The sequence below is a fragment of the Cetorhinus maximus genome, chromosome 2 (genome assembly GCF_964194155.1).
Source record: "Cetorhinus maximus chromosome 2, sCetMax3.hap1.1, whole genome shotgun sequence".
NCBI classification, from domain to species: Eukaryota; Metazoa; Chordata; class Chondrichthyes; order Lamniformes; family Cetorhinidae; genus Cetorhinus; species Cetorhinus maximus.
This window is the reverse complement of record NC_135880.1, coordinates 183,726,681-183,739,340: the sequence shown is the minus strand read 5'-3', so window position 1 is coordinate 183,739,340 and position 12,660 is coordinate 183,726,681. Positions and strand designations below refer to the sequence as shown.

Sequence of the window (12,660 nt, the reverse complement as noted above, 5' to 3'; positions counted from 1 at the left end):
TCGATTAAGTACCTTGAGCACGTATAAAGAGAGACTTACCACGGTGTGTCGGCAGTAAGTGATGGTTATCACATTTGCCTTACATGGGAAAGGTCCCAGGTTCAAAACTGGGCCAAAATATTATAAAGAGAGACTTGAAGTCTTGTGGCGCAGTTATAGTGTCCCTGCCTCTGAGCCAGAAGCTCTGGGTTCAAGTCCCACTCCAGGACTAGATGGCCAAGGAAGGTGCCTTCATAACATGACCAGACTGAGTATTAACTTGTAAATTCTTCTAATACATGCCAATGGCAGGTGGTAAGAATGGGAGGGATTCTTGGTCAGCCGTGTGATGGAAAGAAATTGAAGCCTCTACCATCACTGTCCATAGCTCCATACTACAACATGCATGGAAAAGTGTCTGTTGTCACAGTAACTCAGACCCCTTGGGGGGCCAGTTGGCTGGATAGCTGGTGTGGATCAGATTATGAGACTTAGCGACTTTCCAAGTTCAGATCCTATAGCGATACCCTTATGTTGAGCCCCCTCCCCAATGGGTGTGCATTGGTGACGTATTTCTTCCACCAGATGCACAGCCTCAATTAGACCCTTGTTTAAAGGCCTGGGAGGTCTCTGTGCCTCCTTACAGGAGTTGCCTGTCTTTTACCAGGAACTGATCAAATTCTGGAACATGGTTGCCTCACGCCAGGAGGATCGGCCATCACCCGAGAGCCACTGCTCAGGAACCCACCAATATGGGTTCATGTGGAAGAGAGGGCTCGGGCTGTTGGATCACCAGCGTGAGGGAGGTGTTGGACGGCGGTGGAGTGGGCTGGATGTCAGCACAAGAGCTTGAGCATCGCACGTCTATTGAAGTCCAGCTCAAGACCAAAGCTATACACAGCCTTAAATCTGTGGTGCTTGGCCCTGACTGCACTCAAGGTATCAAGGCAGCTCAGGCATGCGGTTGACTCCTGCCTGGACTGACCCCCACTGGGCCGGCTTTTCACATTGACCCCAGGTCCCGAAACCTCCCTCAGGGACCTCTCAACACCACAATTTGAGCTGTCTCATGGAAATTCCCTCTGTGCCATTCTGTTCCACACTGAGGATTTTCCTGTACAGGCTGCTGCTGCACACCCTTCACTTCCTCGTCCTCAGCCATTCAGACACCTCGTGACATTCTGTCCTGTCGTCCGGAGCTGGTAGGGTCCCCAGTGGAGGGCTCTCTATGTGGGAGTTTTCCGCTTTACCTTCGGGGATTTGGTGTGGAGGGTGCTGCACTCAATAGGAGGCTAAGATGGTTCACCGACTCCCAGGCCATCTATATTGTCTGCAGCCTCGAAGGAGTCCGTGTTCTATGTGTACATAGGTTGCCCGAGGTTGCAGCCCCTTTTTAATTATTTGATTGCACCTCAGCCCCATGGTCCTGATCTTTGGTCACCCAGTGCAGAGGAGGGGCAAGTAGATTGGGGGATGTCCTCGTGGGTCTGCCCCTGGGCCAGGCCAAGGTGGCCATTGACAGGTCCAGGCAGCTGGCCTTGGGGGAGGTCATTAGGCCAGACTGACTGCCTCATTCTGTGGTTATGTTTGACCCTGCAGTGTCCACCTGAGGCCTTTCACAACCAGTGGGCACCATAGGGGCTGGAGTGCATCACCAGCCCCAGGAATATTATTTTAATTTAATAAGGTTTCTTTGAAGTTTTGTCTTTTTGTTACAGTGCTCCTTTAAGGGCTTTCTAATTTGTTTATTTGTTTTCAAAAGAGAGACTTGGTGCCTTCAAGCCGTGCAGCAATAGCTATACGTTGAGCCCCCTCCCCAATGGTCCAGCACTGGCAACATATTTATTCCATCAGGTGTACGGCCTCAAGTGTGACCTTCAGCTCCTGGTTTCAGACCTGGGCGGTCTCTGTGCCTCCTTGCGGGAGTTGCTTGTCTTTTACCAGGAATTGGTCAAAGTCTGGAACATGGTTGCCTCACACTGGAGAGAAACTGAGTTCTCTCCCACCAGGAGTAGCTGCTCAGGAATCTGCACCTCCAGGTGTGGCTGGCGGGAGAGGGGCTTTAGGCTGCTGGGCTGATCAGAGTCGGTGACGTGCTGGATGACGGAGCAGGGGGGCTGGATGCTGCTAACAGGACTTGCGCATTGTGCATCTGCAGAAGTCCAGCACACGGCCAAAGCCAACCAGGGCCTTAAAGCCATGGTCCTCAGCCCCGACTGCACTCGAGGCAGCTCAGGCGCACGGTGGACTCCCGTCTGAACTGTCCCCCCATTCAGACAGAATTTCACATTGGCCCCAGGTCCCGAAACCTTCCTCGGGAACCTCGGCCCCACAATTTGAGCTGTCTTGTGGAAATCCTTTTCCACCCCGCACAGAGGGGTTTCCTGGGTGGGCCGCTGGTGCACACCCTTCACCTCCTCACCCTCGTCAGCCGTCTGGACACGCCTGGGTGCTCCATCCTGCCATCCGGAGGTGGCTGAGGGCCCCAGGGCATTGGACATGGAAGTTCTCCCCTTATTATCAGCAATTTGCCATGGAGGGTGTTGCACGCAGTAATCTCAGGCAATAGGAGATTAAATAGGTTTACGGCCTTGCAGCCCTGCCTGTATTTACTGTGGCCTTGAGGAGTCTGTGTTCCACGTGTATATGGGTTGCCAGAAGTTGCAGCGGGCACAGCAGAGGGACCTCTTTGTGGGTCCGCTCCAGGGCCTGGCCAAGGTGGTCCAGGTAGTGGGATATTGAGGGGGTCGTTCAGCCCAATCGTCTGCCCCTCTTCGGCAGTTATGTTCGCACGTGGGTGTCCCTGGGGGAGAGAGCAGGCAGTGTCTGCTTGGGACACTTGAGACCTTCTGCAACTGGCGGACAACACAGGGGCTGGAGAGCATCATCAGCCCTGGGAATGTTATTTTAACTTAACTTGATAATTTTCTGTTAATGTATTTGATTTTTGTTCTAGTGTCCCTTTAAGAGGCTATTGATTGGTTCATTTGTTTGATTGATTTTTACTCTTTAGGGTATAAAGACGACTCTGGAGCACTGGATGTTGTTTAGGGAGGAGGTAGACAAATGTAACATTGGGTTCTGTAAATAAATCAAATATTATGTAAAGGATTAGTGTCTGGATTCCTACTGCACCATCTGGCACAGAATTAATTAACAAAGATGGGAAAAAAACAAAGTTTTGAATGTATTTAATTTAAATTATGCCTCTTTAAGAGAACATGCTGCAACCAGCTCTGCTCCAACAATCAGTGATAAGTGCTGTCCCTGTGCACTGAATGCATTGCTAATCCTCTTGCATTCCCTTCTCACACCAATGCTTGAGATTCTATACAATCAAATTTATGTGGTCAGGAATTTCGACACATTATGGGCACAATTTTAGCTCTGTGTCAGTGAATGTCTTTTCAACAAGTTACAGTCTCGCCTACAGGGCTATGTTTGAGCAGTGTGACCATTCATCACTAGTCAGCAGCAATATTATATTGCACCCCCCAGCCCCCAAAATGGGTAGCAACCAGTTGGTAGCACTCTCACCCTGAATCAAAAGCTTGTGAGTTCAAGTCCTACTCCAGGACTTGAGCACAAAATCCAGGCTGGCACTCCAGGGCAGTACTGAGGGAGTGCTGCATTGTCAGAGGAGCCATCTTTCAAATAAACCAAGGTCTCGTCTGCAACCTTAGGTGAATATAAAAGATTCCAATGCACTGTTTCAAGAAAATGCAGGGGAGTTATCCGTGCTACCCTGGCCAATACTTATCCCTCAATCAACATCACAAAAACAGATTATCAGGTCATTATCACCTTGTTATTTGTGGGATCTTGCTGTGTGCAAATTAGTTGTTGCGTTTCGTACATTGCAACATTGATTGCTCATCATTGACTGTAAAGAGCTTTGTGATGTCCAGTGACCATGAAAGGCGCCATATAAATGCAAGTCTTTCTTTTTTACGTGCTTCTTAAATTTACCTGGGCTGAATGATCAATATCTTGCACAGAATTGCAAGCACAGGCACAGGAGCAGAAAACCAAAATGAGGCTTTTTTTTTTAAACTGCATTTATCACCTGGCAAGATGGGTTTTAACATGTGAAATATTCTTCTGTATTCCTTCAGGGGTTCAATATGTGACACATAATCATATTTCTGTCAACCAGTGATTGCTGCAATCAATGAATGCAAGATCAGGGATTAAAAATCATTGCAAGGTCATTTCAAGATGCTTTCCCTATAAACTCTCACATGGATAACAATGTGCTGCTGTCTCACTCACATGGACTGTCAGAAATCATTAACATTAACCAATATTCCTTAATCTTTCCTCTCCCCTCCCCCAGCACACACACACTGCCATCTTCTCATTAACCAGCTGACTACAATGGAGCACCCACCCAGATTGTTAAATCATTCTAACATCTGACTCCATAGGTTCTACAAATATCATCACCCCTGAGTTAGGTCACGTCAGCTTTACTGTTCAATATGGATATGCAGTCATGAGAATTGAAAGTCACTGTACCAAAAAATAAGGGTGTACAATGAGTTTCTCCAATTACTGTCAAGTCAGAGAGAACACAGTGTTCAGTCAGTCATCGTAACTATGTCAATCCCCTATGACACAAGACCAGGTCATGTTTGTGAATTACATTGGAGATATTTAATATTCGTACAGTAGAAACATTCACCATTTCAATTATTTATCCACACCATGGGTTTATTGTATCTATCCCAAATACAGGCTCCTATCGCCAAATTACACAGAGGGGAAAGAAGACTCATTTACTCACCATAAGGCTCCCAGAATCTGCCAAGAGTTCACACTAGCTATCTGTGTGAAGTCAAGATTTTCACTTGATTTTGCAAACAATAAGATTAAAGCAGAAAATACTGAGATTTGTCAGACTTCGAAAGGAGCTCAATGTTAAAGTGAATGGCTCTTTTGATCCTCCCAATGCGTGCAATCAACTGAATACAAAGCTGACAAAATACAAATACTCTAACTTTAATTTAATCAGAAGTGCAGTCCTGTCCCCCGTGTTGCGAAGGATGGGTCTGGCCACACTGCCGCGGAATGCTCCAAGTAGTTGGACAGTGTAGTACCATCTGTCCCTCGTGGAAAGATTTATGCAGAGAAACATCTTTGACCACAAGTTCATCAGGCAGTGGTTGGCACGTAACGTCCTAGAGGCCCTGAGCGAAAAGGAGATGGTGGACCCTGTGGGATGGTTCCCCGAGCAGACTGTCAAAGTCATTTGGGAGAATGCCTCATCGCCACAACTTTCCAACAAGCACCAAGAAGTAGCTTGGCTGGTGGTGAGAAAGGCCCTCCCCGTCAGATACTTCCTACATGCCAAGAGTCTCACCCCCTCGGCACGTTGCCCTCGAGGTGGCTGTGGTGCGGACGAGACCATTGTTCACCTCCTTGTAGATTGTGCCTTTGCAAAGAAGGGCTGGAGAGAGATGCAGTGGTTTCTGTCGAGGTTCATCCCGAGCAGTTCTGTGACACAGGACTCTGTGCTCTACGGGCTGTTCCCAGGGACACACACCGAGACAAACATCAACTGCAGCTGGAGGATCATCAACTCGGTGAAAGACGCTCTTTGGCCTGCCCGAAACTTGTTGGTCTTCCAGCGCAAAGAGTTGTCCCCAATCGAGTGTTGCAGGCTGGCACATTCCAAGGTCCAGGACTACGTGCTGAGGGACGCACTAAAGCTTGGGGCAGCCGCCGCAAAGGTGCAATGGGGAAAGGTCACTGTCTAAGACCTTTCTGCCACAGTGCATCTAGGGACTGGAAACTGTATTGACCCCTCGAGCTGTATGACTCACATTGAATATATGCAGTGAATACTACATGTATCATAATTGTATTGATGAACCTCAGTGCAACATAATCTATGTAGATAGCTTGAATACCATTGCACTGTCTGACTGTCTGTAATGACCATGTTGAAATGTCTATAATGTTTATTGATTGTATTGAAGCACCTCGTGATCCATGTGTAAAAGTTGAACATGATTGCACTTCTTGTGATGGCCATTTTGAAATGTTTTGTAATGTCCTTTCAGTTATTTCATGAATAAAGTATATTTTTCCACCAAAAAAATCAGAAGTGCAGTCCTAAATGTCTAGTGGTAAAATATTCAGTTCATAAATTTCCCAGTTGTTCAACTTACTGACACAAAACTCTGGTGATAAGCTCAGCCCAGGGATCGGCTTGCAATTTGAAGAAAAGTGTTACTCAGAAATGAAGCTGGACACTCTCAGAAGCGAGAATAATGATTTAGGATTACGGTCCACAACACTTTTTCAGAAGGTTCAAGACTTCAATCTTCAAGGTGATGGAGATTGGCACCAGAATTGGAGAGGTGAACCATGTTGAATGTAAAATTGCATTTAGTTTCTTTCTTAATGCTGCTTCCTGACAAGTTTTAATTTAATATATTCATGAAATATGGTAAATACATAAGGTCAGTGGCAGTGAGGTTTACTAGAACGTGTAGAAGGATAAAGTTGAAGATTACTCTGACATTTTCAATTCTAATAACTGCAATGAAACAAGCATTCACCAAAGGAGATATTTAATACATGTAAAACAGATAACATTAACCATTTCAATTCAACATAACAGCTGTAGCTCAGAAAGCAACACTCTTGCTTCGGAATCAGAAGGTTGTCTCCAGAGATCTCAGCACAAAATCCAGGCTTATGCTGCATTGAGGGAGCGCTGTACTGTCACTGGGTCACATGTGAGGGCGTGCTACACTATCAGAGGGGCAGTACTGAGGGAGTGCCGCACTGTCGGAGGGGCAGTATTGAGGGAGTGTTGCACTATCCGAGGGTCAGTACTGAAGGAGTGCTGCACCATCGGAGGGGTCAGTACTGAGGGAGTGCTGCACCATCGTGGGGTCAGTACTGAGGGAGTGCTGCACTGTCGGAGGGTCAGCACTGAGAGAGCACCGCACTGTCGGAGGGTCAGCACTGAGGGAGCACCGCACTATCGGAGGGTCAGCACTGAGGCCGTGCTGCATCCTCACAGATGCTTCCTTTCAGGTGGATGTAAATATTCCATGGTACTATTTGGAAAAAGAACAGGGGGTTGTCTCTGGTGTCCTGGCAGTTATTTATCCCTTAACAAACATCAATAAACTGATTATCTGGTCATTATCATTTGTGGGATCTTGCTGTGTGCAAATTCACTGCTGCACATTTCCTACAACACAACAGTGACTACACTCCAAAAGTATTTATTTGATTATAAGGTGCTTTGAGATGTCCAGTGGTTGCTAAAGATGCTATAATCTTTTTTTCTCAAAATTCAGTCTATGAAAGAGCAGTTGATAGTGACATTGTCCAGAGCCATTTCATAATGAATCTGCCTGTCCAATTCAGAGTGAGGCTTTTACATCCCATTTGCAGTCTGGTTAGCCCCAGAGTGAACTCACGCACTCTGCCATTCAACTTCCATTAAATAACTCTTAGAGGGAGTTGGCGGGGTGGGGGGTTGGGTGCAGTGGTCAGGGCATGTAATACAGGGGACGGGGGATTGCAGTGGCAGGGAATGTAATACAGGGGGCGGGGGGATTGCAGTGGACAGGGGGATTGCAGTGGACAGGGAATGTAATACAGGGGGCGGGGGATTGCAGTGGACAGGGGGATTGCAATGGACAGGGAATGTAATACAGGGGGTGGGGGGATTGCAGTGGACAGGGAATGTAATACAGGGGGCGGGGGGATTGCAGTGGACAGGGGGATTGCAATGGACAGGGAATGTAATACAGGGGGCGGGGGGATTGCAGTGGACAGGGGGATTGCAATGGACAGGGAATGTAATACAGGGGGCGGGGGGATTGCAGTGGACAGGTGGATTGCAATGGACAGGGAATGTAATACAGGGGGCGGGGGGATTGCAGTGGACAGGTGGATTGCAATGGACAGGGAATGTAATACAGGGGGCGGGGGGATTGCAGTGGACAGGGAATGTAATACAGGGGGCGGGGGGATTGCAGTGGACAGCGAATGTAATACAGAGGTCGGGGGATTGCAGTGGACAGGGGGATTGCAATGAACAGGGAATGTAATACAGGGGGTGGGGGGATTGCAGTGGACAGGGAATGTAATACAGGCGACGGGGGGATTGCAGTGGACAGGGGGATTGCAGTGGACAGGGAATGTAATACAGGGGGCAGGGGGATTGCAGTGGACAGGGAATGTAATACAGGCGACGGGGGGATTGCAGTGGACAGGGGGATTGCAGTGGACAGGGAATGTAATACAGGGGGCGAGGGGATTGCAGTGGACAGGGAGATTGCAATGAACAGGGAATGTAATACAGGGGGCGGGGGGATTGCAGTGGACAGGGAATGTAATACAGAGGGCGGGGGATTGCAATGGACAGGGGGATTGCAATGAACAGGGAATGTAATACAGGGGGTGGGGGATTGCAGTGGACAGGGAATGTATTACAGGGGGCGGGGGTGGGGGATGCAGTGTAATACAGATTCTGCATTTTTTGTTCTAGAAGAATTTGAAAGGATCTGGGTATAATTAGCCAGGCCCTGTCCTCATGACACCAGGATCTTTAAACTCATTGGCCTATAATTCCAGCCATACAAATCTCGTTTTCTAGGTGCCAAACACGCTTCTAAGCCTCCAACATGGAGGGCAGGAGGCAGACGCTCATTGCAGGCTGGAAGTGTGGGGTTTCATTGGCAAAAGTTAAAAGATCAATGTCCAATCCTGAAACAAGCATTAGTCCTTTTGTAAATACAAGTAGGGTGCCTAACGCCTGTTTGAGGCTTGTGTTTAAGATTGGTTCTCCCTGAGGCAGCCGTTCAGCTACAGGGGTTGGTTCTCATAACCACTGTCTCTCCAAAGGTAGATGAGCCTGAATTTCTAGACTGCCCATTGTTTTGTTGTGACCAGTCTTGGCTATTGGTGGGTGTGGAGAAAGAGAAGTATGAAACCAATTGGGTTTTTTGTTCAATATATTTATGCAGTGCCTGATGAAACCTTCAGCTCTTTGTGTAATGCTTAAACACTTAAAATCCTTCAAAAAGCTGAAGGTTATGGTAACTTAAAATGTCCTTGCAGTCAACATACAACAGCTGTAAACCTCCTCCTCCTCCTGCTATCTTTTTATATAACGCCCACTCTGTGCTGTGTTTTATTAATCATTACTTGAGTATAACTAGCAAATGAGTATCTGTTGTATGACAGCTTAATATAAAGAAAATTCATCTCCATTTAACAATTAAGATCAACCATAGCAAAGGAAGTCTACATCAGCATCTATTAAACAATTTAAAATATATTGTAACAAGATGACAGCTAATTATCTTTAATATCTGACATGCTATTATCTCTTTCTGTGATGCAGAACATTGCTTTGCAGCATTCGAGAATAGATGGTGTTACAAGAGGTGGTTCATGGACAAGTCCTTTAAGAGATATTGTCCTGGGAAATTCATTGGTGCTGCACAACCAAAATGGTGGAGCTTAAGTAGCCAAAATGATGGGTGATCGCTTGCATACATCGCCTGCCATATTAATAAAGAGGTATATAGAGCCCGTGCCTGGTTCAGAATGTAGCCTCTGTGCATATGCAAATATGCATCTCTCACCTGTTTGAATCCTACTTTGTTAAATTGGTCTGCCCTGAACTCAGACATTACCATTCAGGAAAGTGTGATCTAGGTGGAATTTAAAAGGAGCAGCTTCAGTGACTCCCCAATTAATGGCCACCATCTGCACACAATTAAACACATTTAATATTATATTCCATCTGCTGGAATATAATGTGGAGAATTGTGAGGTTATCCACGTTGGTAGGAAGGACAGAAATACAGAGTATTTCTTAAATGGTGAGAGGCTAGGAAGTGTTGAACTTCAAAGGGAGTTGGGTGTCCTTGTTCACGAGTCACTGAAAGCTGACATGCTAGTGCAGCAAGAAATTAAGAGGGCTAATAGTAAGTTAGTCTTTATTACAAGAGGATTTGAATATAGCAGTAAAGATGTCTTACTGCAATCCTATAAGGCCTTGGTGAGACCACACCTGGAATATTGTGTGCAGTTTTGGTCTCCTTACCTGAGGAAGAATATCCTGGCCATTAAAGGAATGCGACAAAGGTTCACTAAATTAATTCCTGGGTTGGAGGGATTGTCCTATGAGGAAAGATTGAATAGACTGGACCTTTATTCTCTGTAGTTTAGAAGAATGAGAGGTGATCCCATTCAAACATACAAAATTCTTACAGAGCTCGACAGGGTAGATCCAGGAATGATGTTTCCCCTGGCTGGGGGATCTAGAACCAAGGGACACAGTCTCAGGATAAGGGGCAGGTCATTTAGGACCGAGATGAGGAGGAATCTCTTCATTCTGAGGATAGTGAATCTTTGGAATTCTCTGCCCCAGAGGGTTGTGGAGGCTGAGTTGTTGAAAATGTTCAAGGCTGAGATCGATAGGTTTCTACATATTAAGAATATCAAAGCACACAGGGATAGTGCAGGAAAATGATGTTGAAGTAGATGATCAGCCATGGTCTCATTGAATAGTGGAACAGGCTCAATGTGCTGAATGGTCCTTCTCCTGCTCCTATTTCTTATGTTCTTATGTACAACTAACATATATTGGCATATGTGCCTCCACTGCAACTAAAAGGGCATAAATAAAGCTGTCAACAATGGAGAATTGATCATAAAAGTGTCAGACAGAATGCGAACCCATTGTAAGTGATACCAAACTTCTGAGACCACCTCCTGCTGAAGCACAAGTGAAGAAGATAGAGTCCTCAGACATCAGCAAAAAACCAGAGCAATGGCTGTACAGCTGCCTCCTTCGGTTAGAGGATTAATGAGCCCTTCTCTGGTGCAGGCTTGCTGGGTCTGCTCTTGTCTACAGAACCCCTCCTGATCCTGTAATGGTCTCAAGGCAAAGGGAAGTCCCACTAGAGTTCGCATCTTACGCTGGGAGGGGCAGGCATGAGGCAGAGTGTGACTCAACCCTAAAGCAAGGGGGAAATGTAAAGGAAAAGAAACCTGAGAAATGAACAAGGACAAAGATACAAAAACAACCAGCAAAATGGAATGGAAATGGTCCCAGCAAATGGAACCTCACTGTCACTTGTACACAGGGTATACAGCTTTAAGAACCTAAGTTCTGGAAGGCAGAAAGTTAGTGTGTAAGTGCACCTACTTTAAAAGGAGTGTGACACAATGCTGTTACATTGGGGCGTAAGGACACAGGTAGGAAAGCTCTAGCTGAATTTATGTAATTCCTTACCCTACACTGAAGCATGACCTGCAAAGTGACCTCCTGAGCCTCCAACACTGTCCAGTCAGAAACAGAAAAGTAGCATTGTTCCTTGTACTCTGCTCTCCAGCTCTCACGAGAACTGAAATTAAAACAAATGTTTATCATCCAATATTTGAGAATGGAGTTTCTCTGATCCCCAAAGGCAGGCTGGATTTATCCAGTTAACTGTTGATATTTACAATCAGGAGGCTTTGAAGATTCGAATCCCCAGCCTTTAGTGAGTTAACTGTCATCATCCAATAGTCACACACGTACAAGGATTTCGGAGCGGGAACCTTGGCTGATGAGCTCTCTTTAACCAAAGGCCTTGAGACCCAAGTCACCCTGCATCTCCATGCCTATCAGCCAGCTCAACCTGGATTAAGGACAGAACCTGTGATTTCGATACTCACTGTCTAAACCAGGAGAGTTTATAACATTTTTATTCAATGTTCATGCACAGAATAACCCCAAGTCTCCTAACCCTCTTGCAGTAATCCCATGGTGAAGAATGAGGTGAACTGTATTGAAGTAGGCAACATTTAGAGTTCAAAGGAAGAGTTGTGTATAGATTCGAAGAAATGAATTACGACTTCAGAATAAAAGTTTCACAAAAGAAAACCAGAGTAACTTTCAATTCCTTATTGGGTGTTTTTCAGATCCCCTTCAAAGCCTGTGAATGTGCAGAAACCATAAGCACTCCCTCTCTTACTCAATGGGTTACAGAAATTTATCATTCCTGTTCTTCATCACCTATCACCTGGAGCTTTACAATAAGATTAACACAGTTGGTTTACTTCATTCACCAGCGTGGTACAACACCACTGTCACTGTGATGTGAAATAATCAGAGGGATTTTACATAAATAAATCAAAGTAGATGGGGATAACAAGATCCATTGCTATTTCAGTTCCCAGCTCCCATGCATTAAAATTCAAGTTATAGACATGAGGTCCATGTCCAGTTTACTGAGCTGTGTGTGACAGGTGGTGACAAGGGACAAATACAGAGAGAAAGCAGTGCTGGCAACTTCAATTGCTAAAGCAAATGCACCTTCAGTAATCGGACTGGAATTATACATTTTTATGTTCCATAATCGAAGTTGTGTATCTATCAATGTAAAGTCAGCTGTGAAAAGATGTTTTTTGTGAGCAGGTTAGTTATATGGCGCACAACAGTAAGTTAGGCAGCAGGGTAAATGATTTGTACCATTGTACCATTTTTTTATTGCTGAATCTAATCATGATGCTCACTAAAACTTATTCAGCAGAGTCTAGGCTTATAGATTTTTTCTGGGACAAATAGATAAATGATATTGTTAAGAACTTTCCCCTTCACAATCTGGACGTACACCTCCCACTGTAACATCAACTTTCAATGAAACCAACTTA

At 45.6% G+C, this 12,660-nt stretch overlaps 1 protein-coding gene across 4 annotated transcripts in view; it reads right to left on the bottom strand.

Moving 5' to 3' along the window:
- LOC144668406 (endophilin-A1-like) overlaps positions 1 to 12,660 on the bottom strand; it is a 172,454-nt gene that overhangs the window by 72,844 nt on the left and 86,950 nt on the right. The window contains exon 1 of one of the 4 annotated variants that reach the window (XM_078530454.1): positions 4,766 to 4,932. The exons of the other annotated variants lie outside the window; for them this stretch is intronic. Coding sequence (XP_078386580.1) covers positions 4,766 to 4,768 — 3 coding nt within the window. The 5' untranslated portion in view covers positions 4,769 to 4,932. Of the gene's footprint in view, positions 1 to 4,765; positions 4,933 to 12,660 lie in introns of those variants that run through there. 4 annotated transcript variants of the gene reach the window in all.